The sequence below is a fragment of the Malassezia sympodialis genome, genomic scaffold (assembly GCF_000349305.1).
Source record: "Malassezia sympodialis ATCC 42132 genomic scaffold, msy_sf_1, whole genome shotgun sequence".
Classification (NCBI taxonomy): domain Eukaryota; kingdom Fungi; phylum Basidiomycota; class Malasseziomycetes; order Malasseziales; family Malasseziaceae; genus Malassezia; species Malassezia sympodialis.
Window position 1 is genome coordinate 373,357 of NW_017387799.1, and position 23,440 is coordinate 396,796.

The 23,440-nt window shown below is 58.0% G+C and overlaps 10 protein-coding genes and 1 pseudogene across 11 annotated transcripts; 5 read left to right on the forward strand and 6 right to left on the reverse strand.

The window, feature by feature from the left end:
- Positions 1–39: 39 nt before the first annotated feature.
- On the reverse strand, positions 40–1,612 carry MSY001_0153 (uncharacterized protein; the record flags this gene model as incomplete). The annotated part of the gene is made up of 2 exons (XM_018883620.1): positions 40–86; positions 163–1,612. 2 exons carry the CDS (start codon positions 1,610–1,612, stop codon positions 40–42), a joined length of 1,497 nt encoding a protein of 498 aa, XP_018738798.1.
- Positions 1,613–1,932: 320 nt separating this feature from the next.
- Positions 1,933–2,904, reverse strand: MSY001_0154 (uncharacterized protein; the record flags this gene model as incomplete). Its single annotated transcript, XM_018883631.1, has 1 exon — positions 1,933–2,904. The coding sequence occupies one exon, from the start codon at positions 2,902–2,904 to the stop codon at positions 1,933–1,935; it is 972 nt and encodes a 323-aa protein (XP_018738799.1).
- Positions 2,905–2,944: 40 nt separating this feature from the next.
- On the forward strand, positions 2,945–5,094 carry MSY001_0155 (uncharacterized protein; the record flags this gene model as incomplete). Its single annotated transcript, XM_018883642.1, has 2 exons — positions 2,945–3,019; positions 3,127–5,094. The coding sequence occupies 2 exons, from the start codon at positions 2,945–2,947 to the stop codon at positions 5,092–5,094; spliced, it is 2,043 nt and encodes a 680-aa protein (XP_018738800.1).
- Positions 5,095–5,105: 11 nt separating this feature from the next.
- Positions 5,106–6,266, reverse strand: MSY001_0156 (uncharacterized protein; the record flags this gene model as incomplete). The annotated part of the gene is made up of 1 exon (XM_018883653.1): positions 5,106–6,266. One exon carries the CDS (start codon positions 6,264–6,266, stop codon positions 5,106–5,108), a length of 1,161 nt encoding a protein of 386 aa, XP_018738801.1.
- A 501-nt stretch (positions 6,267–6,767) lies between these two features.
- On the forward strand, positions 6,768–9,707 carry MSY001_0157 (uncharacterized protein; the record flags this gene model as incomplete). Its single annotated transcript, XM_018883665.1, has 2 exons — positions 6,768–6,820; positions 6,878–9,707. The coding sequence occupies 2 exons, from the start codon at positions 6,768–6,770 to the stop codon at positions 9,705–9,707; spliced, it is 2,883 nt and encodes a 960-aa protein (XP_018738802.1).
- An 848-nt stretch (positions 9,708–10,555) lies between these two features.
- On the reverse strand, positions 10,556–11,542 carry MSY001_0158 (uncharacterized protein; the record flags this gene model as incomplete). Its single annotated transcript, XM_018883676.1, has 1 exon — positions 10,556–11,542. The coding sequence occupies one exon, from the start codon at positions 11,540–11,542 to the stop codon at positions 10,556–10,558; it is 987 nt and encodes a 328-aa protein (XP_018738803.1).
- Positions 11,543–13,232: 1,690 nt separating this feature from the next.
- MSY001_0159 (uncharacterized protein) lies at positions 13,233–14,600 on the forward strand (the record flags this gene model as incomplete). Its single annotated transcript, XM_018883687.1, has 1 exon — positions 13,233–14,600. The coding sequence occupies one exon, from the start codon at positions 13,233–13,235 to the stop codon at positions 14,598–14,600; it is 1,368 nt and encodes a 455-aa protein (XP_018738804.1).
- Positions 14,601–14,747: 147 nt separating this feature from the next.
- On the reverse strand, positions 14,748–15,461 carry MSY001_0160 (uncharacterized protein; the record flags this gene model as incomplete). Its single annotated transcript, XM_018883698.1, has 1 exon — positions 14,748–15,461. One exon carries the CDS (start codon positions 15,459–15,461, stop codon positions 14,748–14,750), a length of 714 nt encoding a protein of 237 aa, XP_018738805.1.
- Positions 15,462–15,803: 342 nt separating this feature from the next.
- MSY001_0161 (uncharacterized protein) lies at positions 15,804–17,444 on the forward strand (the record flags this gene model as incomplete). The annotated part of the gene is made up of 1 exon (XM_018883709.1): positions 15,804–17,444. One exon carries the CDS (start codon positions 15,804–15,806, stop codon positions 17,442–17,444), a length of 1,641 nt encoding a protein of 546 aa, XP_018738806.1.
- Positions 17,445–17,529: 85 nt separating this feature from the next.
- MSY001_0162 (uncharacterized protein) lies at positions 17,530–18,873 on the forward strand (the record flags this gene model as incomplete). Its single annotated transcript, XM_018883720.1, has 2 exons — positions 17,530–17,556; positions 17,587–18,873. 2 exons carry the CDS (start codon positions 17,530–17,532, stop codon positions 18,871–18,873), a joined length of 1,314 nt encoding a protein of 437 aa, XP_018738807.1.
- Positions 18,874–19,621: 748 nt separating this feature from the next.
- On the reverse strand, positions 19,622–23,266 carry MSY001_0163 (annotated as a pseudogene). The gene is given in 2 exon segments: positions 19,622–22,812; positions 22,822–23,266. Coding segments are annotated over 2 exon segments (3,636 nt in total).
- Between the last annotated feature and the right edge of the window lie 174 nt (positions 23,267–23,440).

Consider the following 23,440-nt stretch of genomic DNA (forward strand, 5'->3'; position numbering starts at 1 on the left):
CGGGCCGTTTGGGTTTCTTGGACGACCGCGGCTTCATGCTCACGAGCCACGCTTCTTGTCCCCGTCGGAAGCGGGGGTGCGCAAAGCTAGAGTGCGCGCCGTACAGCTCAGTCGCCGTATTGTACGATGTTGCGCCATGCCCAGGCTGGACGAGATGCCCACTCGTGCTCGCCTGGCTGCCTACCGACGTAGTGCCACGCGTCGCAATAGCATGCATCTCAGCTGCATCGAGCAAGCGTGAGGAGGACACGCGCTGGAAGCCGTATAGATTGAGCTGCCGCACAAACGAGGCATTGTTTCCATGCTTGAACAGCTTCGGCAGCACCTCTGCCGCAAACTCGGCTGCGACTTCGGGTTCGCTGTTGATAATAATGGCGTCGCCTGCCTCGTTCCAGTGGATGTACTTGCCGTAGATGTCTGGATTAATCATGAGATGCCACAGCTTGGAAATAAAGGCTGAGCAATGTGCTGCACCACCCAAACGGTCGCGGATCGCAGCTACCTCGTCGTTCTCGTCAATGTGCGCGCGCGAGACGCTCTTCTTCTCGTCGTCCATGCGCGTGCCCGTCATGGATAGCCGGTCGAGCGCTGCCACAGCCATATGGACCTGCGCACGCGACATTTCGTCGGGCGAATGCGAAAAGGCACCGTACGTCCGCACAGGCACCGAGCGTGTCATGGAGCCGTACGAGTCGTTGAAGGGCGCCCGGCGCATCGGAACACCGCGGGAATGGCGGGACCCGCTCCCTTCCGTTTCGTCGTCGGTTGCGTCATCGTCCACAGCCGACACTTCGTCGTCGGTCTCCTCGTCGTCGTATGTCGCATACACACTGGAGAACGTCGTCATAGGCGCCGACATGCTGGGGCCCAACATCATAGCAGGCCGTGAGTAGGCGGCCCATGAGGCCAGGCGCGCCGGGCGATTGCTTGACGGCGTCATGTTCATGGCATATGCATGACTTAGCGGACCAAACGAGCCAGGAGAACGAGACGGCACATTGTACGGTGCGCGGCGCGACGGACCAGCCGGCGTCATGGTGCGTGCAGAGGAGTCCACGCTTCGGTGCGAGGCGCGGCGCGGAAGAGGAGAGCGTGCTAAGCTCTCAGGGAATGAGCGCGCAAAACTGTTCTCGAGCGAGGGCACCGAGTCATCCGTATCATGTTTGGCCAGCGCTGGGCTGACTGGCGCATCGTCAACATCCGAGGCCAGGTCCATTGTCCGGAGGCGGCGATCATCCGCATGTCCCGACACCGCAAACACGTCATCGACCGACATGTCCGTGTCGTCGGCCGGCTCAGTCGTGCCTTGCCGCTCGGCGGACAGCTGGAAGGTCGACCCACCGACGGAGTAAGGCCGCAGCCGCATATACGACAGGGGCGTGTGACGCGGAAGCTCCGCGCGATAGGCCGGCGTAATGAGTGGGGACTTGCGGTCCACTGGTGGCGCCATCCAGCCTGGGGCCCCTGGCAGGGGCGAGCGGGATGGTGCCACAGCGAGGTTCACGTCGTCAGGGGGCGTCGGTAGCTCCGACGGTGAGAGCGAATAGTTCTTTTCCATGGGCACAGGTCGAATAGCGGGCACAGCCCCCGGAGTCGGAGGCAGTGTCCCCATATCTACCATAGGGCCAAACAAGAAGAATGGGCGTTAGGCGGAACGCACATTCGACAGCCAGGGCGCACTTCACGCGCCACTAACGGGCCGCTGTCCGGCGGGCCGGGCGCGTTTTGGATTTTCTGGAATATGCAATGACGTGATTGGACAATGGCGTGCACGGACACCCAACCTTGGAATCCCTATTTGGATAGGCACGCACGGCTTTATCTAACGTTTGAGCGGGGATGGCTGGCACAATGTCTATTTGCCGGTCTCTGGCGAAAGCAGCGTAGCTATCAGCTGGGCCACCTGCGCATGACAGCATGGGTGCCAGGGCCCTAGACAAGTCGCTCCTCGGCGGCAGGCTGCACGGCCGGTGGAATTGATGGCAGGGTGCTTGGCTCCGAGAACAGCTCCTTCTTCGTGCTGAGCGGGCGTCCGTCGCTGGCAGCCTTGACCTTGGCGTTCGCCTCGCTGAGAGGCAGACCTGACTGCTTCCAGCGAGCGACATAGTCAAGCACCTTTTCGCGCACGTCCTCCGCCGTCGAGGCCTTGCCGAACGCATCGACAAAACGGCCCTCAGGGTCCATAAGATAGAAAAAGATCGAGTGGTCCACGAGATAGTCGCTCGTAGGATCTGCGCCTGGCGGTGTGCTAAAGTACACACGGTAGCCCTTGCATGCCTTCTTGATATCATCGTACGAGCCCGTAAGACCGACCATGCGGGGATGGAAATCGGCAATGTACTCAGCGACAACCGGCACGCGGTCGCGCGCCGGATCACACGTCACAAACACAGGGTTAATCACATGGCCGTGCTCGCGCGCCACGTCGTCGACGACAGTGGACATTTTATCGAGTTCCTCTGGACAAATGTCAGGGCAGTTTGTAAAGCCAAAGTAGATCAGACTGAAGCTTCCCAGCAGATCTTCGTTAGTGAACGGATGGCCCGTCGACGACACGAGGTCGAACGGACCGCCGATGCGGGGGCGCCCTACAGACTGCTGCTCCCTTTCCAGCTGCTGTTTCTTCGCTTCAGCAAGCCGGGCCTTTTCGTGCCTGAAGTAGTAGTACAAGCCCACGCCCGTGGCAATGAACAGCACGGCCGCAGGTAAGTTGAAGGGGCCAGCAGGCCCGGGTGGCGTTCCGCGCGGCGGTGAAGACTGACCGCCCGGTCCGTTCGCAGACGCGCTAAATGCACGCACCGCGAATACAGGCGTGCATTGTCGAGGAAGTGCCGGTATGGCCTGGACTGCGGCCGTGCGACGCACCGCGTGCCTGGCCAGCGTCATAGGGCGCCATAGGATCATGACCGTCGAAGATGAGCGTCGGCCGAGAAGCTTCTTGACCATGAGCCGCCGACTGCAGCGTAGGCAGCAGCGGCAGCAGCAGGAGCTCGAGCAGCTGCAGTCTGTGTCGAGTGATGTAGCGCAGATCGACACGCCTGCCCCGCCAGATACGCCCCCCGCCACAGAGCCTGTCTCGGGTGCCTCTGCCTTTGCAGCCGTACGTGCCTTTTTCGCTTACCCCAGCTGGACGTGGCGGACGGAGACGCGCAAGACGTCGCGGACGAGGACGGTGCCGGTATGGCGGCACCTGCTCCCAAATCCAAGTCGAGTAAAAAGAAGAAAAAGAAAGGCGGTAAAAGCACCAATGTCAACGAACTGTCCCTCGAGGAGATGGATGCTCTGCTGGCGTCGGAGGCGCGCAAGGCAGCTCCCCGTGAAAATGCGACAGTACCATCTGCAGAGCCCACCAAATCTTTGCATGCTGTGCTCAGAGGTAGACTTGCGTTGGACCCGAGCCAACTGGACCCGCAGCTTGAACTGAAGCGCCAGTTTGGCGCTGCGGCCATCAAAGCCTATGAGCGCGAAAAAGGTCATGGACCCACACGCAGTGGCGCGCGTAGCCGCGAGAACCGCGGCGCCGTGTTCAACTCCAATACGCGCGCGCGCACTGTGCTATGTACGCCTAAGGCCCAGTGGCCGGACCTGGCCCGCACATTCGTCGGCATGTCGATGGAGACGTACGACACGCCGTCGGGGCGGGTGTGTAGCTGGGTGCACAGCCGCGCGTACAAGCAGGCGCAGTTTCAGTTCGCGCAGGCGGTCAGCTCTTTGGACACTCAGTCGTTGTACGCACTGATGCGAGTGTTTCCGTGGCACATCGATACGCTGCTGCAGCTCTCTGACATCTCGCGGTACCAGGGTGACCTAGGGCAGGCTGCCGACTTTATTGACCGGGCGCTGTTTGCCATGGAGCGCTCGGCGAGCCCGCCCTTCACGGCAGGGCTCACCTCTTCCACCGGTCCGCCGCTATGTGACTTTTTGCGCGCCGAGAACCGCGCCTTTTGGCTCGCGGCTCACCGTAATATTGACCTGTTTGGGCGCCGTGGCACATGGCGAACGGCGCTGGAGTGGTGCAAGCTTGTCTTTGGTCTTGACACGACGGATCCCCACGGCATGCTACTGTGGATCGACTATTTGGCGGTAAAAAGCAAGCAGGCCGAGTGGCTGCTGACCTTCCTCGATGCGTACGATGCGTGGATGTGCGAGCAAACGGAGCAGCACATGGACAATGTGCGTGCACGCACGCCACTGGACCACGAGAAGGCCGCCGCCCAAGAGACGTGGCATGGCGCACTGGACTGGAGCGTGGGCCTATGCTATGCTCGAGCGCTCGCAATGCACTCTGTCAACAAGGAGGCCGGCCGTGCGGCGTTGCGCCTGGCGATGGCGCGCCACCCGCGAGCGGCCATTCTGCTTGCCGACAAGCTGGATGTGAGCGTGCCGCCCGACGTGGTCCGTGCTCATCCCATGCACGGGTCTTACAGTGCATCCAAGCCAGTGTTTGGGGAGATGCTCGCGCACCTGTACGTGCACCGCTCGCTCAACCTGTGGAAGGAGCCTGCGCTTACGCAGTGGTTCCGGGACACAGCTGCCGACACGTGGGAGCACTTGGCGGCGCCGGTGTGCGAGGGCGAAGCGAGTGCGGTGACCAAAATGGGAGTGTACCGACATATTGTGGTGGCCGACCTACCCGAGTCACTGAATCAGCAGTTGGTCCGATACTTCCCGCCGGAAGTTCGCAGTCCACCAGGCGGTGTCGAGACGTTTGACCCGCTGCCCCCCTTGGGAGGATCCAGGTACGACGACGAATACTTTGCGGGCATCGCAGGGCAACTCCAGGACCGCTCGAACATGCAGATGGGGGACGTGCTACAGCAGCTGCAGCATCTGAATATACAGGATGTCGAGCAGGTGCTTGATCACCTCGACAATGATACCCGCGACTTCCTCCTCCAAGCAATGGGCCATGCCATACAGGAGGACGAGCCAACCACGGAGGATGGGCGGGTGGAGCCGAGAGCCGCGAGCGAGGACATGGCGCCTGTCGACGCGGCGGCCGCCGACGCAGAGGCCGAGGCGCCTGGCCCCGCTGCCGAAGCAAACGAGCCCAACATGCTGCAGCGCGCGTGGAATGCTCTGTGGGGTACTTGACTATGATAGATCTACGCTAGGAAAAACTCCTTCTGTAACGCACAGTCGGCATTGACACACCCAGGGCAACGCAGCGCCATCTGGCGGCTGCCCGGTCCCTGTGCCCAGGGCACAGTGCCGAGACCGTCAGAGCCTAAGTGTTCGCTGACCATCTCTGCAAGGGCACGCAAGAACACCGGCTCATCATTGAGCGAGGGAGCGCGCACCAGCTCGATACCTGCCTCCTCAGCATCCTCTTGTAGCTCGATGTCGAGCTCAAAGAGTGTCTCGATGTGGTCACTCGTGAAAGCGATAGGAACGACCATGGCGTGTTTGTGGCCCTGCTTGGCCCAGCCCTTGAGAGTATCGACCGTCTGGGGCCCTAGCCAAGCGGACGGGCCCACCTGGCTCTGCCATGTCACTCGGTAGGGGTTGCGCCAGCCGAGCTCGTGCATCACAGCTGCGACCGTCGCCGCGACCTCGGCCGGGTAGGGATCCCCGCGGCCCGAGACGACCTGCATAGGAAGCGAGTGGGCGCTGAACATGATAGGCACGTTTTCCCGGACCTCGGGGGGGAACTGGGCTGCTGCCTCGCGCACACGGTTCGCAAAGGCACGCACAAGACCGGGGTGCGTCGGCCAGCGATCAATAACCGACCATGAAATTCGTCCAGCCGGAGACTGCGCTTGTTTGCGGCGCTGGATCTCGCGGTACAGCTCGTTCAGGCTGCTGCCCGTGGTGCTGCACGAGTACTGCGGATACTGGGTAAAAGCTACCGCGCGGGTCACGCCGTCTTGTTCTAACTCATCCATGCAGGCATCGGTAAGGGGTGCAGCGTAGCGGAAGGCGACATAGGCCTTGTGGGGTGCTGTCGCGGGGCTCAGCTCGTCAAGCATGCGGACCATGGCGTCACCCTGCGTACGTGTCCAGCGACCAATGGGCGACCCACCGCCAATTTTGGCATACTGGCCCTGGACCTTGGGCGTGCGGCGTTTGGCAATCAGCGGCGCCAAATGCGACTGGAAGGGCAAACGCATCAGGTCGCGATCGAGAAACAGACGCGTCAAGAACGGTTGGACCTCGTCCAGCGTCGCCGGGCCGCCCATGTTCATCATGACGACAGCCGTCGGCGCACGCGATCGCGTCCGTGCAAGAGAGGTAGCAAAGGTGCGCAGCCCGCCTAGATGTCGCATCGTCGTACGGGTCCTGCGGCGTATCTAGCCACTCGCGCCGCCGCCATGACCAACCATCAGCACGTGATTCACGTGATGAAAAACCGTGGCGTCGTCCACGCTAAGAGTGTATCTTCTGACACGTTGCGCGAGCGATTTGCGTCGCGAGCCTACGAGGAAGCGAAGACGGCGGATGGATTCTCGAGAAGAACAGCTTGTTAAGGCTGTCGAGATTGCGTCGAATGCCGCCGCACTGCCAGATGCGAACCTGGTCGGTCAGGCACTTGCGTTTCTGGAGGAGCTAAAGCAATCGACGCAAGAAAGCTGGAGCATTGGCTGGGGTATCTGGACGGCTCACAGAGACGATTCACTCGAGCCCAAGTATGAATATGCACCGCGATTGTTCGGCTTGAACCTCGTGGATGATTTCCTCGATCGCAGGTGCGTGGCACTCACTGACGTAGCAGCATCCATGATAGCCCTCAGGCCGTGGAAGCGCTGACATTCCTGCAGGAGAGTGCTATGGCGTACATGCAGCGTGAATTTGTGGCATCTGACGGAGAGCATGGTGTCGTGTTTCTGAAGAACAAAGTAGCACAGACTCTCGCCTTGTTGATGCTGCAAACGTACAGCTTGACCTCGTCGTACACGTTCTTGACTGCGGCCCTGTCGCTCTGTACGTCACATCCAGACGAGGAGGCAGGTCTGAATGTGCTCACGACAGACTTGATGCTGCGTGTGTTGCACGACCTGTCGCTGAATCTGGGCTCTGACGTGACGCTTAGATCAGTGCGTGGCAAGGACCGCCTGCAACGCGATGCCGTCGTGCGCGACGAGATTCGCACGCACCATGCAACAAGCATTGCTGAGCTCTTGTGGCGCATCATCCAGGACTCGCTTCAAGCGCTGCAATCGCCTGATGCGTCGACGGACAACCCACGGCGCCTGAACGCCCATACAGCCGGCAGCCTTGCTCAGGTTGCCATGGCAGTTGTCGGTGACTATGCCTCATGGATTGATATCGGGTTGATTGTGAGTATGGAGACCGTGTCGGTGCTCTACAATGCCTTGGACTCATCACACGCACCTCTGCGATACGCGACGGCCGATACGCTCTGCGAGATTGTATCCAAGGGCATGAAGCCAGCTGACAAGTTGTCGCTGATCCAGGGTTTGGGCCTCACGTCCGTGATTGGACAGCTCGAGTCGTCGACGCGTGGGCAAGGCGAGGTGCATATCGAGCTGCGTGAGCATTTGGCCAAACTGGTCGGTGCACTCTGCACGGAACTGTGCAAGATTGCAGAAGACGCTGTTGGTGCTGAGCAAGATACGAGGGACGCTGCGCATAGCCTGCTTCTTACATTCCTCCCTCTTGCTTTGGCCTTCCTCGCGGATGAATATGATGAGCCAGCTGAACAGGTTCTCCCGTGCCTGCACATGGTGCTGGGCTTGTACAAAAAGACAAAGCGCCAGGCAGAAAGCATGGGTGTGGCTATGAGTGCGCCGCAAACAGAGTTTGTCACACAGCTCATCACCCTCGTGTTACAGAAGCTTAAGGCCGACGCCGACCTCGACTGGGAAGATTCGTCCTTGGTGGGTGGACCTGCCTCAGGCGAAGGAGATGATGACAATGACGACGATGAGCAGTTGGTCAAGTTCTATGAACTGCGTAAGCAGCTGCAGGTGATCCTCGGAGCTATCGCAGCGATTGACGAGCCGCTGGTCTCGAACACGATCCACGCGCTGGTCTTAAATACGCTGGCTGCTGGAGATCCGGCGGAACTTCCTTGGGAGCAGGCCGAGGTGTGTCTTTACGCAGCTTTCTGCTGTGCTGAAGTGCTCTCGTCGGTGCGTGGCAACAAGGTGGGTCTGGGACCTCACTCCTATGTGCAAGTACCTGTGGAGCCAGGCAAAACACGCAATGTGCGTCAGTCGCTCGCGGTGTACCAGGCGCTGCCGCCCAACACGCTCGGTGAGTTGCTGCAACACTTGTTCCGCTCGCGCATCTCAGCTCATGCGCATCCTGTGGTGCAGCTGCAGTATTTCGAGTGCATTGTGCGATACGCGAGCTGCTTCGCTTTGTGGCCGGACCTGCTGCCGGATGCGTTGGCGGCGCTGCTGGACCACCGCGGGCTGCGCAACCCCCATATGGGCATGCGCCGACGGATCAACTACCTGTTCTACCGCTTTGTCAAAGACACGCGCACGGCTATTCCCTCCGAATTTGTGCCGCAGCTCTTGGAGAGCATGCAGGCATCACTCGTTGTCCAGGCAGTCCTCCCTGACGTGCAGCCGGACGAGGATCCTCTTCTGAAAGCGACGGAACATGCGGGCGCATTTGACAGTCAGCTATACCTCTTTGAGACCTGTGGTCTGCTGATGGCGCAGCTGGGGCACATGCCCGATACTCAAATCATGTTGTTCAAGGCCATTACGCAGCCCCTGTTGCACCAGCTGCAGCAGAGTGTGGCTGCCTTTGGCACCGACGCGACAAACCTGCAGTTGGTGCTCCAGGTGCACCACTTGATTCTCGCACTCAGCACCATCGGGAAAGGATTCCCCGACTACGACGCTGGTCGTGCCACAGAGCCGGCCTGGATCGAAGAAGTCAAGCCAGTTATGGAGCAAATCCTTTTGGCCCTCACTGCGCTGAACCGCTTCTTGATTGTGCGTGAGGCGGCCCGTGGTGCATTTGCTCGCATTGTGGCCTCGGCAGGTCCCGCTGTGCTGCCGTACATACCCACACTGATTCACGCGCTCGTGCATCAGGTCACGGAAGCAGAGCTCGTGGACCTGCTCAACTTCTTTGGGCTTATCACGCACAAGTACAAGGAAAATGTCCGCAGTGTCATGGACGATGTTTTCCAGGTCCTCGTCTCGCGCATTTTCTCGTTCATGAACCAAGGCGTCCAAGGCACCGACGACCTGGTTCGCCGCTCCGACACAGAACGCGCTTACTTTGGCCTTGTCAATGCGTTGCTTACGGCCGGTCTGGACGGTGTGCTCATTTCCGAGAACAACCAGGCGCAGCTCCAGACCGTCTTGCAAAGCCACGTGTACTATGCCGAAAATGGCGAGCCCGTGAGCCAGCGCTCTGCCATCAGTGTGCTGACGCGCCTTGTGTCGATGTGGGGCCGCCGCGATGAAAAGGCCCTCGCAGGCTTTGAGCAGTTTGTATATGATGCAATCGTGCCCCTGGTGTTCCAGGTGCCCGCGAAGCCTTCATTCGACCGCACAGATGCACAGGCACAGCTGGTGTTGGCAGAACTGAGTGCGCTACTGAAAACCCTGTATACCGCCCGTGGCGACGAAGTTCTCCAGTTCTTGTCCACCGTGTACCTGCCCGGCGCCCAGTGCCCCCCGGCCCTGGCTATGGAGCTTGTTGAAAATATCCAGAGCTTGGATGCGAAGGCTCTCAAGCGCTACCTCGACACATTTATCGCAAAATCCCGCGGCGTGTAGTTATATAGGCTTACGCTGCAGATATGATGGATGATCGACGACGATCGTCGCGGTTTGCAAGAAATGGCGGCGGGCTTACAGGCGATACGCAAATGCTGAAGCGCCGCCCAGAGACAGAGTCAATGACTGGCTCCAGCCAGTGCAGTATGCACGGTGTGCTTGGCTCGGCCAGCTCCAGAATAGCGGTGGTTGACCCATGCCTCTCTGACGTGGGTGGACCTGGACTATGTGTGATTCTGTCCGTATCGAAGCGAGAGAGACGCCGTATACATAGCTGGATGAGCAACGAAAACGTACCTCAATAGCTTTAAAGCATTGGTAGACATGGCGCTCTTCGTCTGCCATGCGCACGACCCATTCTAGATGGTGCCCAGCCCCATTGATACCTTGGATCTTCATGTACCAAGCTGTCTCGTTCTCACTCACATTTTGCCACAAATCCACTCGTGCGCGCGCATGAAGTTCCAGACACAGGGGAGCTGCCCTTGCGCTGGGCAGGCCATAGAGCCGTGGACAGGAGTCAGAAGAGAGCTCGTGTACCAGCACATATTCCCATGCACAGCTGTCTGCACAAGACCTTGCTGACATGTTGCCAGGACACACCGTCCAGTCACGCCGCTTCCCAGCGCAGTAGTCCGCCGGCACCGCATGAGACCGCTCCACGTACGTACCGCGGAAGTGTAGTGTTCCGCGTTCTCGAATCGTATCAGCTTGCATCATTCGCTACCACGCTACATGATACTACTTCCAGCTTTATTGCTACGCGGACCGGGGCTGTGCTCCTTTGTCGTCAGGCGCACAGACCAAGACAAGGAGCCCCACACAAAGTGCAATCACGTGCATTAAGACTACTTGTTCGCAAGTTCCGACCCTAGCTTGTAGCTCACGACCTTGTCCCAATCAATTTTCTGGCGAGTGATAGGCAGCGTTCGGCGAAGAGCTTTGAAGGTGCCGTCACGCAAAAGGTTTGTCGTCTCATAGAGCCGGTCCTGGTATGCTTGCTCGTATGCATGGATTGCGGAAAAGATAGCCTCTGGCAATTCATCGTCGGTAGCCACAGCGAGCGTGGGTAGATCAGGTTGACATCCCGCAAACATCTGTACATTTCCGTTCTCAAAGTAGTGCGATTGAATTTGGATCCTCGCTTGGGAGAACGCCCGAGCGTTCACATCCACCACATACGTGGAGCGCCAACGCCCCGCCCAAAAGTTTCGCAGGTTGTATTTGTTGCCAACAATGTGCATGCACAGTGTGCTTGGTTGATTTTGCATCTCGGGTTGCTCATTGGCCTGTGTCTCATTGCCATCAGACTCAGAGGGCTGAGCTACAGAGCCCTCGTCAATGACCGATGGGATACTAGAACCTAGTGCAAAGGTGGACGTTAGACCAGTCTGATAGTGCTGGTATACATATTGGCTCAATTTCTTGTCGACCGCAGCACGCAACTTCTCAGTCGTATCCGTCGGCCTCGGGCACGCAGTCACCGCACCTACCGCTTCCTTGATAGGATCATAAGAAAACTGACATGAGAGACGCGGGTGTAAATAAACATCCCCCCTCTTCGCGGCATCACAAAGAATTGCTTCGTCATGTTGCCCGTCCAGTTCGATAGGGACATACAAGAGCTGTTCATGAGCATGCTGCTCCAAGATGGGTCTTGCACGATCCGCCACCTCGTCAGCATCGATAGACGAGCTTAGAATACCCTGTATATCTGAAAGTACATTTCTCTGCTGCCCAGGGGGTGCTTCCAGGACCAAAGCTAAACATTGTGTCGTAGGGTCATCGTCCTTGACGTTCGACATGGTAGCCCAGCGACACGTGTTATCGCCCATGTGGAGGACGAGCGCTAGTGATGGAACTTCCTTCCATTCGTATCTACCAAAGCGCATTTCAACTACCAAATGAATTTAGAAGGTTTACCGCCTCTGACCACAGTGTGGGCAGGTGGCGCTGTATTTCTGTCTCTTCTGGAAAAGTTTGGTTTCGTAACGGAATACCAAATGGGTTTGTCGGTGCGTTCCATCGTGGAGAAGCAACAATACTGGCGCCTTGTCACTACGTTTATGTACTTTGGACCTTTCAATATCAACCTCTTTATAAAATTGTTCTTTTATCTCAGGTTTGCTATTGTCCTTGAGCTGGATGCCTACGTTTCAAGGAGGCGAGCAGAATTTTTTTGGTTGTTCTTTGTATCATCCTTGTCAGTCCTGCTGTTGAGTTCCGTCATCCCCATGCAGTTCCTTTCTGAGCCTCTCTCTTTTGTTTTACTTTATGTTTGGTGTCGAAGGAACCGCCACGTTCGTGTTAACATTTTTGGCCTGCTTGTGTTCAATGCCCCCTACTTGCCATTTCTGGAACTAGGAATATCTATGGTGCGGAGCTGGGCAGAGGCCCTTCCTATTGCCCTTGGAATTGCATTAGGACATACGTGTTTGTATTCGCACGCTCTTCTGACACGCAGACGAATTTTTGACTGCACAATGGCCCAGAGAGTATGAGTCGCAAGGGCGCAACTGGATTGCACCGCCTCAATTATGGTAGGTTTATGCTTTCTTACCACAGGATAAACATGTTTTAAGAAAGCTGTCTCGCACACTATAGATTTGATACCCGTCACGATCCGCCTGCCACGAAGAACGCTATACTTCGCGCGCCAGTATGGATGACTAAGCGCAGGACCAAAGAGTTGTGATCGCGTTGGTTGACAGGCTTCTTACGCGGTCTATGTTGGCAGTGTGGCGCGCGCAGCATGCGCCGCGAGCCTATTTCCTTTATGGGTCGCTTTGCAATGTGAATCATCTTCATTCTAAATCAGCGGTGCATAAAAGAAGGGTTAAGTCGCGCAAAGGTCAAGACACAATGCGGCATCGCACCGATAGCAAAGCGTCAGAAAAGGATCCATCCGCGAAGGACCGCCACCCAAAAAAGAGTACTAAAAGTTCCGAATGCACTAATACACTGAATTCATCCGATATCGAGCCAGAGTCCACCAAGAGCCCTAGCCCGACCAGGCACGAACCTGCTTCCCCTCAAAAACCGCATGTATCGCGTCCTACTTCTTTACTCCACGGTGACGAAGCGAAAAGGGCGCGTATTGTAAGGATAGAGCAGCACGAGAAGGAAAAGGACCTGAGACAATCCTTTGGGCGGCTTACAGCGAGCGATGTTCAAGTGGTGCCTGTACGTCCTCTAAGGGAGATGAAAGTGGCAAAGCTTTCACATGGCCTCGACCGTGTCCTATTCAATCCAGGTATACACTGGCTGCGGGATCACCGGACTGGCATTTACAACTTTGACCCACACTTACGCCGCGTTCTGGACGTGGATTTGTTCGACTATTCAGCGCTGCCGCCGTATTTGACCTCGAGTCGTGATCAGGAATTGTTGGATATCACAAAGAAGCAAGAAAAAAAATACTGTGGCAGTACTAGTAGCATGACAGGTCTTCTGAGTCACTGCTATTACCTCCTTAGTCGATGGAAGGAACCTGAACTGAGGGGATTTAGTTCAAGCTTCCAAGATATGCCGACGGGGTTTAGTGAAGGTGCCAAGCTTCCTGCGTCGATAATGTTGCGATACCAACCTGGTGGCTTTTACGCCATCGATGCTGACAAGAAATCTGATGGGGAGCAAGATAATACAAACTATGTGCTTACGTCTCTGGGTAAGAGCCTAGAAAAGTTTCTTACGGCCACACCGAATGAGTACGCAATGTACGAGCGTGTCAACAGTTGGAAGTTGACGAAGGAACAGCGCAATCAGCCGGAAGCCTATCACTATGCAGAAACGAGCAAGCTTCTTATGCGATCCCAACTCGACTGTCAAGATCCACGTTTACCGAATCGGACCTTCGATTTGAAGACGCGTGCTACGGTGTCAATTCGTAATGACCGAGCCAATTATCCGGAAGGGTCCGGCTATCAAATCCGGTTTGCAATGGGTCAATGGGAGTCCTTCGAACGTGAATACTGGGATATGGTTCGCGCTGCCTTTCTCAAGTATAATTTCCAAGTGCGAATTGGGCACATGGATGGTATTTTTGTTGCCTATCATAACACGGCTGAGATTTTCGGTTTTCAATATATCAGTTTGGAGGAAATGAACCTTCGTCTCTTTGGGAGTAACGAAATGGGAGATCAAGCCTACCACATGTCATTAGGCCTCTTGGAAAGGATCCTTGATGCGGCTACGGATCATCTGCCTGAGGAGACGCTGTCTATCACCCTGGAGACACGCTCGGGGGCGAACTCCATGAGCTTTATCGTGGAGTCCACAGCTAGTGCCAAGATTATGCAATTTGACGTGCATGTGGATCGGTATTTGAACGGTGCCTTTGTTCGAGGGCCGGTTGACTTCACGGCATGCCACAAAGACAGCAATGAGGCTGCATGGGAAGATATCATGCAAGGTCGGTATGCGCAGCAGCTTGGCGACGTTCGGTGGCACGTTGACTACTGTATCACACCACGTCTAGACTTCTCGGAAGAGAAAGTGCGAGCCAATCTACAAGATATCCGTGCACGTCAGCGGCTGATGCGCACTATGTGTATACCGAACGTGGATATGCTCAATGAGCGTGAGGCTCATCGCATCGACGTTTTATCGAAGAAAAAAGGCGCCCTACAACGCTTCCTCCTGGAGCGCGAAAATGGCAGTGCCATTGGGATGCCGTTGGCACCAGGACAACAGACTACGCGGCAACTGATTCGGCGCAAAGGATATTTGGACCTTGAGAAAAACGGTTGCCAGGCTCCAGGCACAGCAATCCGCTGGCTCCGATTCCCAGATGCGACTACCAAGCGGATTCGCGAGTTGAGCCAGCAGGGCCATGAGAGGGCACGCAAAGAAACGAACAAGCAGGCCATCCCCACTGTATACCAGCCACTATAGACATCTGTAGAGGCATCCAACGCCAGCATTCTTGGCACCTATCGCATTGAATTCGGCCTATTTTGGAACAAGGGTGCGCAGATACCTAAGGAAGGCTTGCACACCAGTAGCTACTGATACCCGGTGGCATCTCACAAGTCATCATGCTTAGAAGCGGAGCGCGTGCGGCTTGTCACCCTTCGAGAGCGAGAAAGTGGCAGCCAGGTACTTGGCCAGAAGAGGGCCCTCCTTCTTCACAGCCGCCAGAACATCCTTGTCCAGGGCCTTTTGGTCAGCGACCTTGCTCTCCGCCAGAGGAGCCTTGTTAGCAGGGTCAGCGAAGAAAGCAGCCTCCGCCTTGACCTTAGCGGCCTTCTCACGGCGGAAGTATGCATCGTTCAGCTTCTCGTCCACCTGGACGTTGCTGATGTCGATCTTGGTGCTGGTGGCGATCACGTACGCCTGGTTGACGCGGCGAATCGGCACACCGTTCAGCTTGAAAGGACCAGTGACCAGCAGAAGACCGCTGTCGAGCTGCTTCAGGAACACAACACGCTTACCGCGGAAGCGGCCGGCAAGCAGGATGAGCACCGTACCGGGGGTGATGCTGTCGCGCAGCTTGGTCGGCTTGGCAGTCTTGCGGCTGACCTTCTTAGTGCGCACGTCATCGGCGGGGTAGTAGCGGGGCGCCTTGGTGGTAGGCACAACACGCTTGCCTGCGTTCTTAGCACCACCGACCGCCTTTTCCTTGGTCGTAATGGGAGTCTCCTCAGCAGCGGCAGCCGGCTTGCGACCGGTGTGCTTGTAGCCACCCTTCTTGGAGTACAGCTGGCTGCGGCCAAGACGGCCAACGTACGGGCTGACAGTGCTGTTGCGGGCCATGGTACGCTGTACAATGTTAGTCCCGTTCTTCTCCCAAAGATCGCGCATCCTCGACAATCAAGCAGAACACAGACACAGAAAGCACTGAGCAATCCGCTTGAATCGCCGAAGAAAGGCGCTCATAAAAGACGTACCTAAGTGAAACCACTAAGTTTGGCCTTGATGGTTGGAGGTAGAAATCGCCCGCCGCGCCACGCTTTCTCACGAGGCCGCGCTCCGAAGAACCCCCGCTTGACACTGATGTCACGTGCAGAAATACAAAACTAGATAGCCACCGGCCGAGTGTGTGGAGGCCACGTGGAAGTGTTGGTCCGCGCGCGCCCAGCCAAGCGGCGAACACGCATGCAGCCAGCAGTAGCGCGTCTCTGGCAGACTGGCAAGCGGCTCGCAGGAACGTATCGCGCTATGACAACACGGGCACGTACATACACTGCAGCTATAGATGCTTTGAACTCGCTTCAGTCAAATGCAGCTACTATTGAGGCTATCCGCCGCAGCGGTAAAACAGTCAATGAATTCAACGAGCCAGAAATGACAGAGTACTTAGAGCGCATCGGACACCAGCGTAAGGAGCTCGACAAGATCCAAGTTATTCATATATCTGGAACCAAAGGAAAGGGGTCCACAGCTGCCTTTTGTGATGCGCTACTCCGACAGGTGGACTCGCCGCCGGGCAGTAAAGTTGGTCTGTATACTTCGCCCCATATGGTAGCGGCGCGTGAACGTATTCGCATTAATGGAGCTCCGATTTCCGAAGAAGAGTTTGCCAAGTACTTTTGGGAGGTTTGGGATGCTCTGGAGCAGAACCCAGATCGGAAGCTGGAGACTACGCCTTTGCGACCAGTGTACTTCCGTTTCATGACGATCTTGGCCTTCCATGTGTTCATTTCGATGCAAGTGTCCGTGACACTTCTGGAGGTAGGAATCGGAGGCCTGTATGACTCTACAAATATTGTGCAGCACCCATGCGTGGCTGGCGTCACGCCTCTTGGTCTGGACCATACGGCGATTCTGGGACATACGATCGAGGAAATTGCCTATCAAAAAGCAGGCATCTTCAAGAGAGGAGCTTCAGCGCTCACTACAGAGCAGCCTTCGGGGGCATTGCAGGTCCTGGAAAAATACGCGTCAGATATCGGCGCGTCGTCGTTCCGTGTGGTGCCGGTGAAAGACGAGCTCCAGGGCCAGTTGCTGGGATTGCCGGGCGATCACCAGTCTGTGAATGCTAGTCTTGCTTTGGAGCTTGTCCGCGCATTTCTGCAATCACCGGCAGGCCAACAACATTTCCCAAACGGAACAGCTCAGCTGGGAAAGCCGTTCGCGCCCGTCACAGACGCAGCGCGACAGGCCCTGAAGGACGCATTTTGGCCGGGTCGCTGTCAAAAGGTTCCAGCAGTGAACACAGCAGGCGCAAACTACTACCTGGACGGTGCACACACTGTGGAGAGTGTGCGTCTGAGCGTCAAGTGGTTTGTGCGTGAGGTGGCTAGGCATACCCAGCCAAAGATACTGGCCTTTAACTGCACCAATGGACGCTCGGCCATGAGCCTCTTAGGGGCGATGAAGAATGAACTCGAGCAGGCAGGCGTCGACCCTCGCACGTTCTTTGATCAAGTGTATTTCTGCACCAATAATACTTACGCCGATGGAGGTTCGGCGAGTGACCTCAAGTCATTATCGATTGATCCTGCGGATCTAGAGAACATGTCAGTGCAGCGAGAACTTCTCGATGCATGGTGTGTGTTGCAAGAAGTTGCACCATCCTCCGACAACCCGAGCACGGCACACTTGAGCCCTCAAGTGAGTGCGCATGTGGTGCCAAGTATCGAGCACGTCATTCGTGCAGTACGCCAGCGGAACTCAGACACGGGTATTCCTGCAGATGTATTTGTGGCGGGAAGTCTGCACCTAGTCGGCGGCTTTATGGCACACCTGCAGGCGCAGGGCCAGTTGGACGAGCGGCTGCGAAGCATCCGGACCTAGGTAGTCGAGACCTCCACAAGGGCCGCGCAGGTGCCACCTGCAGGACCGAAACGGGCGGGGCACCCGATCGACATTCACAGCCACCATGGCGATCCGTGTGGGTGGACCGAGTGTGCGTGTCCCTTCGCCTCTCGTCCACCAGTATCTATGGTCTTGCCGCTCTTTTGTGAGCCATGCTAGAGTGTGCGAGAAGCTGCCATCCGGCGCGCCACGTGCCAAGCAGTTCCCGGCGTCGTTTGTGGTGCCGACGGCAGTGCCAAAGATGTCGCAAATGACCCGGGACGAAGCTTTACACCGCCAAAAGATCCTCAGCATTCTCAATGCCATGCGACTGCCCAAGTATAATTATGCGTTTGCCTATGGCTCTGGTGTATTCAGCCAAACAACGAAGGCCAAGGCCGTAGGAGGCACGGCGCCCATGATTGATATGGTGATCGCTGTAGAGGAGCCGGCACACTGGCATGTAATGAATATGCACGCGAACCCCCACCACTACCCGTGGTGGGCGCGCCTGTTCGGTGGATGGGCCGTGCGGGCTACGCAGAACATTGGCGCCAAGATGTGGTATGTGCCGTACGTCCAGGTGCAGGATGAGATTGTTAAGTACGGTGTGATCTCACTGGAAGACATGTGCGAGGATTTGCTGTGCTGGAGCACGTTGTATGTGAGTGGCCGCATGCATAAGCCGATTGCGCGTCTCTTTGACGCGACAAACGGGCGGGTGCCGATCGCGGAGCAAGCGAACTTGACGTCGGCGCTACGGACGGCGCTTCTCCTGCTGCCAGAAGAGTTCTCGGAGAAAGACTTGTATTATATGGTGTCTTCTCTGAGCTACCTGGGCGACTTCCGCATGAGTGTGCCGGGCGGAGAGAATCGCAATAAGATCAAGAACATTGTCGAGAACCAGCTGCCGTGGTTCCGGATCATGTGTGCGGATTTGATCACGCGCCTGCAGTTTATTCACGTTAGTACGGGGTCTGACTCGTTTATGATGCGGCAAGACATTAGCCCCCAGACGCGCGCGACGGTAGCGGCCAACTTGGCGCGCGATCTGCGCCTGCGGCTGGTGAGGCACTTCTTGCAGCGCCCTCAGCTGCACCCTCTTTTCAAGGAGCTGCAGGAAACGGATCCCGAGACGCTGGTCCCTGAGAAGTCCAATTCTGTGAACGAGAACATGCCGGTCGACCTGTCATACAGCCACGGGGAGGACAGCGACCAGCTGCCGCCGATAGCCACGCGCTTTTGGCTAGCTGTTGTGCAGCAGGAGACCTTCCCGCAGGCGCTACGCGAGGAGATTGCAAAAACGGTACGCGGCCCAGCCTTTGTACAGTCGCTCAAAGGACTGTACACAGCAGGCATTGGGCGCTCGCTGCGTTACATCTGGTCTAAGATGCGCAAGTTCCGCCAGGGACAAAAAGACACTAAATAGAAATGGATGCATTTCTCCACTTGGGGCCCGAGCAGCCTGGCTCAGCACTTGATGCTATCTGCGCCGGTGGGATAGTTCTAGCTTAGACCATCGTAGGGCCTAGCTCCAAGGCTGAGGCTGGGTCGGGCGACAACGAGTGCTGACGCGAAGTGCGCTGCTCCCGCTCCGCAGCGTGCGCGTCGAGCTCGTCGGGTACCACATCGGCCAATCATGTGACGTGTTTGTGCGCACGGACAACTGTGACCGGGCGCGCCGAGGCTCGATCTCCGTTTTCCCTACCATGAGTGCCTCGGTGGATGCAAAGGACGCTGCTCCCAAGGATACGGAGACTGCCCCGGCTAGCACTACAGAGCCCGTTTCGGACGTGAAGGCTGGCAAGGCCCGCGCTGTTGATGACGACGGGAAGGATGACGAGGAGGAAGAGTACAATGAGGACGAGGACGAGGATTTTGTACGCAGTGGCGTCTCACATTCAGGTCGAAGGCGAGGATGAGACTGAAGACGAGGATGAAGACGAAGAGGATGAAGAAGACGATGAGGAGGACGACGACGACGACTACGAAGACGACGCGGAAGCGTGCGTATGAAATAGCTCACTCCAGTGTCAAGGCCGGTGACAAGCGCAAGGCCGATGACGATGACGATGACGACGACGACGACGACGATGACGACGACGACGAAGACGCTGATCCCGCTGTCAAGCAGGCCCGGACGGACTAAGCCGCTCACATCGCATACGCACGTAGAACTACGTGCGGCGACAGGTATCTATGTGCTGTTCAAGGGCCTCGAGGCGCCGTTGCAGCATCCATACGTCGGTGCCCGTCGACGCTGGGCCCTCCGTGTCAAATAAGTGCATAGCAGCCTCGCGGAAGTGCCGCTGCGCCGCTTTGAGCGCGGGCGGCGGCAACCCGCTGAACTGGTACAGTGGGTCAAAGCCGCTTGTCTCGTGCGCCGTTGTGTGTGGAGTTGTGCCCTGTTTTGCGTCCCGCGCCGCTCCCGCACGCCGCCGGAGTGCCGGCGTGCTATCTGCCTCGCGCGCCCCATTCCCCGTTCGCAAACGCAGCTGGGCTGACATACGCGCATCGTATGCGTCGGGGCTGATACGCTGGCCGTACGTGCCGCCGAGGGCCATCTTGGCTCGCGCGAGTTGGAGAAACCCGGCCTGCATCGCATCGCTCGCGCGTGTGCGTGCCTGCATATACGCATCGAGCGTCTCGAGGTACTCTGCGAGCAGGTCCTCGATCACTGGCGGCGTCGGTGTCGCAAGCGATGACGGTACAGCGAGGCGGTGGATCGGCGTGAGCGGCAGACTGTCAGCGCTTGCCTCGTGGGCACGCTCGGCGTGCTTCAGTGGCCATAGGCGCTGGAACAGCTCCCATATGAGCACCACGACAAATACCTCATACAGAACGTAGCCGTAGCGGAGGCCATAGATCAGGGTGCATAGAGCCAGAGCGCCATAGAGGATATGCGTGCCAGCCCGCGCACCACGGCTGTCAAGCGTGCGGAGCATCCACGGTGCAGCATGGATGTACACAAGCGCAAGGAGCGCCGCCGTTGCGAGGATATTGTGCTCTGCACGCGAGACGCCCATCGAAAAACCTGCATTCACATTGCGGACCCACACCACGAGTACAGGCGCATGCAGCGGGAGGAACCACACGAGGCACTGGAGGAGCCACAAGTGCTCCGAATGCCGCTGCTCCCACAGTGCGCGCCGAGCCATGTCAGAGGGTGTTGTCGTCTCGCGCGGGAGGCGTTGCAGCACCGCGTACGAGCGAAGCGTTGTGCCAGCCTGCACCAGAGTGCATACCAGCACAAGCACTTGGTGCGGTAGGAACACGACGCATGCTGCAAGAAGCAGGGCGCCGACGCGCGTCGAGCGCTTGCGAGTCCATGCGACAAGCGTGGTGCGACTTGGCCATGCATCCACCACAGGTGGTAGCTCAGGCACCGGCGTCCAACACGGCCCAAAGCGGCCCAAGCGTATATGGCCAAGAGCGTAGAAGCCATGCAGGCCCATCCAAATCAGGAAGCTCAGAAACACGGCGAGGCCATACGCGAGCAGGGCCAACGCCGGCCCGAGCCACACGAATGCCAGCGATGGGAGACCAATGCCAAGCGAATAGGGTGGTGCGCCGAGCGAGGCGCCCATATACAAAAGGATGTGTAGAGCCACCGGCCCTAGCACAAGTATGGCGATCCATGAGCCGTGTATGAGGCGCGATAGCGCGGAAAACGGCGTTTGGGAGGTCCCTGACACAACGCGCGCGAGTGCAAGCACACCAAGTGGCCACAACACGAGGGCTAGGCGGTAGCGCAAGACAAGCAGGGCCAAGCTTGCGCGCCAATGCACAGACACGCGTAGTCGGGCGAATGGCAGTGGACAATTGGACGAGTAGACGCCTGAGAACGACGTGGAAGCGTACGTATCGAGATGCCACAGCTGGAAATGCAGACCACGGTGAGTCGGTGGCGGCATAAATGGCGCTGCGCCATGCATTGCGACGACCATGTCATTCGGCGCACTGACGTTCAATGAGGGGAAGATGCGCGAGTCGGACGTCGACGCGCTGAGGATCCGCAGCATGGGACTCATCTTGAGCGCTGGTGCGCGGCGACGGATCGCGCAGGGCGCCGGCTCGAGTGTGAGGCGATAGGCCACCAGCGCCGAATCCAATTCCGGCGCATGCCAGTGCCACAGGGCGGCGTGGTCGTCGAACGAGCTCAAGAGCGAGGCGGGTGGTACGCCCGGCAGGTCCCACGTCCGCGGTTGTAGCCACGACGGCTTGCCACGCAGGATCAGCGGCTTACTCTCGGTCCAGCCGAGGCGCACAATGCTGGGGACGCCCTGCTGGGTTGGCAGCGCAGCCGGTCTCCTCGTGTACTCGACGCGCACAGACTCGACGTGGTGGGCGCGCAGGAACTCGTGGCTGAGGAAGAGGCGGTTCAGGTGGTACGGCGGCGCCGCGTACGGCACGCGCGCCTGGGGAAAGGGGCCGTCCGGTGCCGTGGGCGACCACGGAAGCTGCTCATACGCATTCGAGAGGAGAGGGTAGCAGTAGGCCGGCTCAGGATACTTGCTCATCGGCTCGAGCGACTGGCGCCGCGTGCACAGCGCGACAAACATTTCGTGTGTCTGAGCATAGAGTGGGTCGCGCTCTGCATTGGGGCCGACGGACAGGTTCGTCACAACCTCGAAGCCTAGCGCCTCGTCGTCGTCTGTGACGTTGCCCGTGTACGTCTGGCGCGGCCCTGGCGGGGCCAGCGCCTTGTAGACGTGGACCCGCACATCGGAGACATTTAGATGGCCCAGCAGCGCACTGTCTTTGTTGGTTAAATCGATCGGCATGAGCTGCGTGTTCTTTGCGATCGAGGCGCCGGGTTCGTGGGCAGCAGCGAGCGCGGCACGATGCTGCTCGGTGACGGAGGCGGCGTCGTTTGGCACGCCAAGGATCGTACGCCATACCTCGTGTCGCGCAGCTCGCACGTCAGGCGTGCTGCGCTCGTCAAAGAGCCGCCCAAAATGCTCATAGTCGCGAAGCAGCGCGCGTGCAATTTTGAAGCGCAGCTGGTCGCACCACACAATGGCCAGGTGGTCCGTCGAGCTCCACAGCGCCGCAATCGACGTGGTGAACGACGAGAGGCGCGATTCAGGTGGTCCGAGGCGCGCAAGTGAGAGGGACGATGCATCGGACGACAGCTGCGTGTCCAGCACGCCGCCAGCGAGCGAGATGATCAGGGGTGCGTGCCCGTCGCTATGCGCCCGGTTGATTTTCTGGTACACGCGATCGATTGAGCGGTCAAACGGTACCGGTGGGAAGGCATGAGGTGAGGAGAGTGTCACGATCGTATCGACGGTGCCCGGAAGGTAGTTATCTAGCTCCAGCGCGAGGCGCGCGACGATGCCGCCCATGCTGTGGCCGACGACCGCCACTGTCGTACTCTGCTCGCCCTCACGAAGCATGCCATTGTCTGCCGATGGATGCAGATACCGCAAATACCGCAGCACCTCGTTCACATAAAACGCTTGATCATGCAGCGTTTGGCCGTGGAACGCAGAAAAGTCTTCGTTGAAGTCAATCGTGTACCAGAGCAGTGGGCCTGACGCATTAAAAAATTCAACCGCAGGCATGTCCATCTGCCCCTGCCAGTACTGGTCCCACGAACTCGCGGCAAGGCTGCGCACCTGTGCGTAGCTGCCGGCATTTCCGGGGATGAACAGGACCGGCATCGGCTCGAGCTTTTGCGGGCCAAACTGGAGCGACTGCTTGACACCCCTCTCACGGTACTCGCGCAGCGAGTACTTGTGCATGACCGGCGAGCGGGACGACGAGAATGCTCGCAGTTCTCCGTCGTGCACGACGTACGATGGGATCATGCGCGCCATGCGGCAGGCCATGCGCATATGGAGCATCTTTGGGAGGACGAGAAACTGGCTCGCCACCTGAAGCAGCACCAAAATGCTACATAGCGCAAAGAGCACTGCATACCGCCCTTCGAAGCGCCAGACCTGCATGGCGGAGCCAAGGAGGCGCATCCTGCGGCTGCACCTTACGAGTCA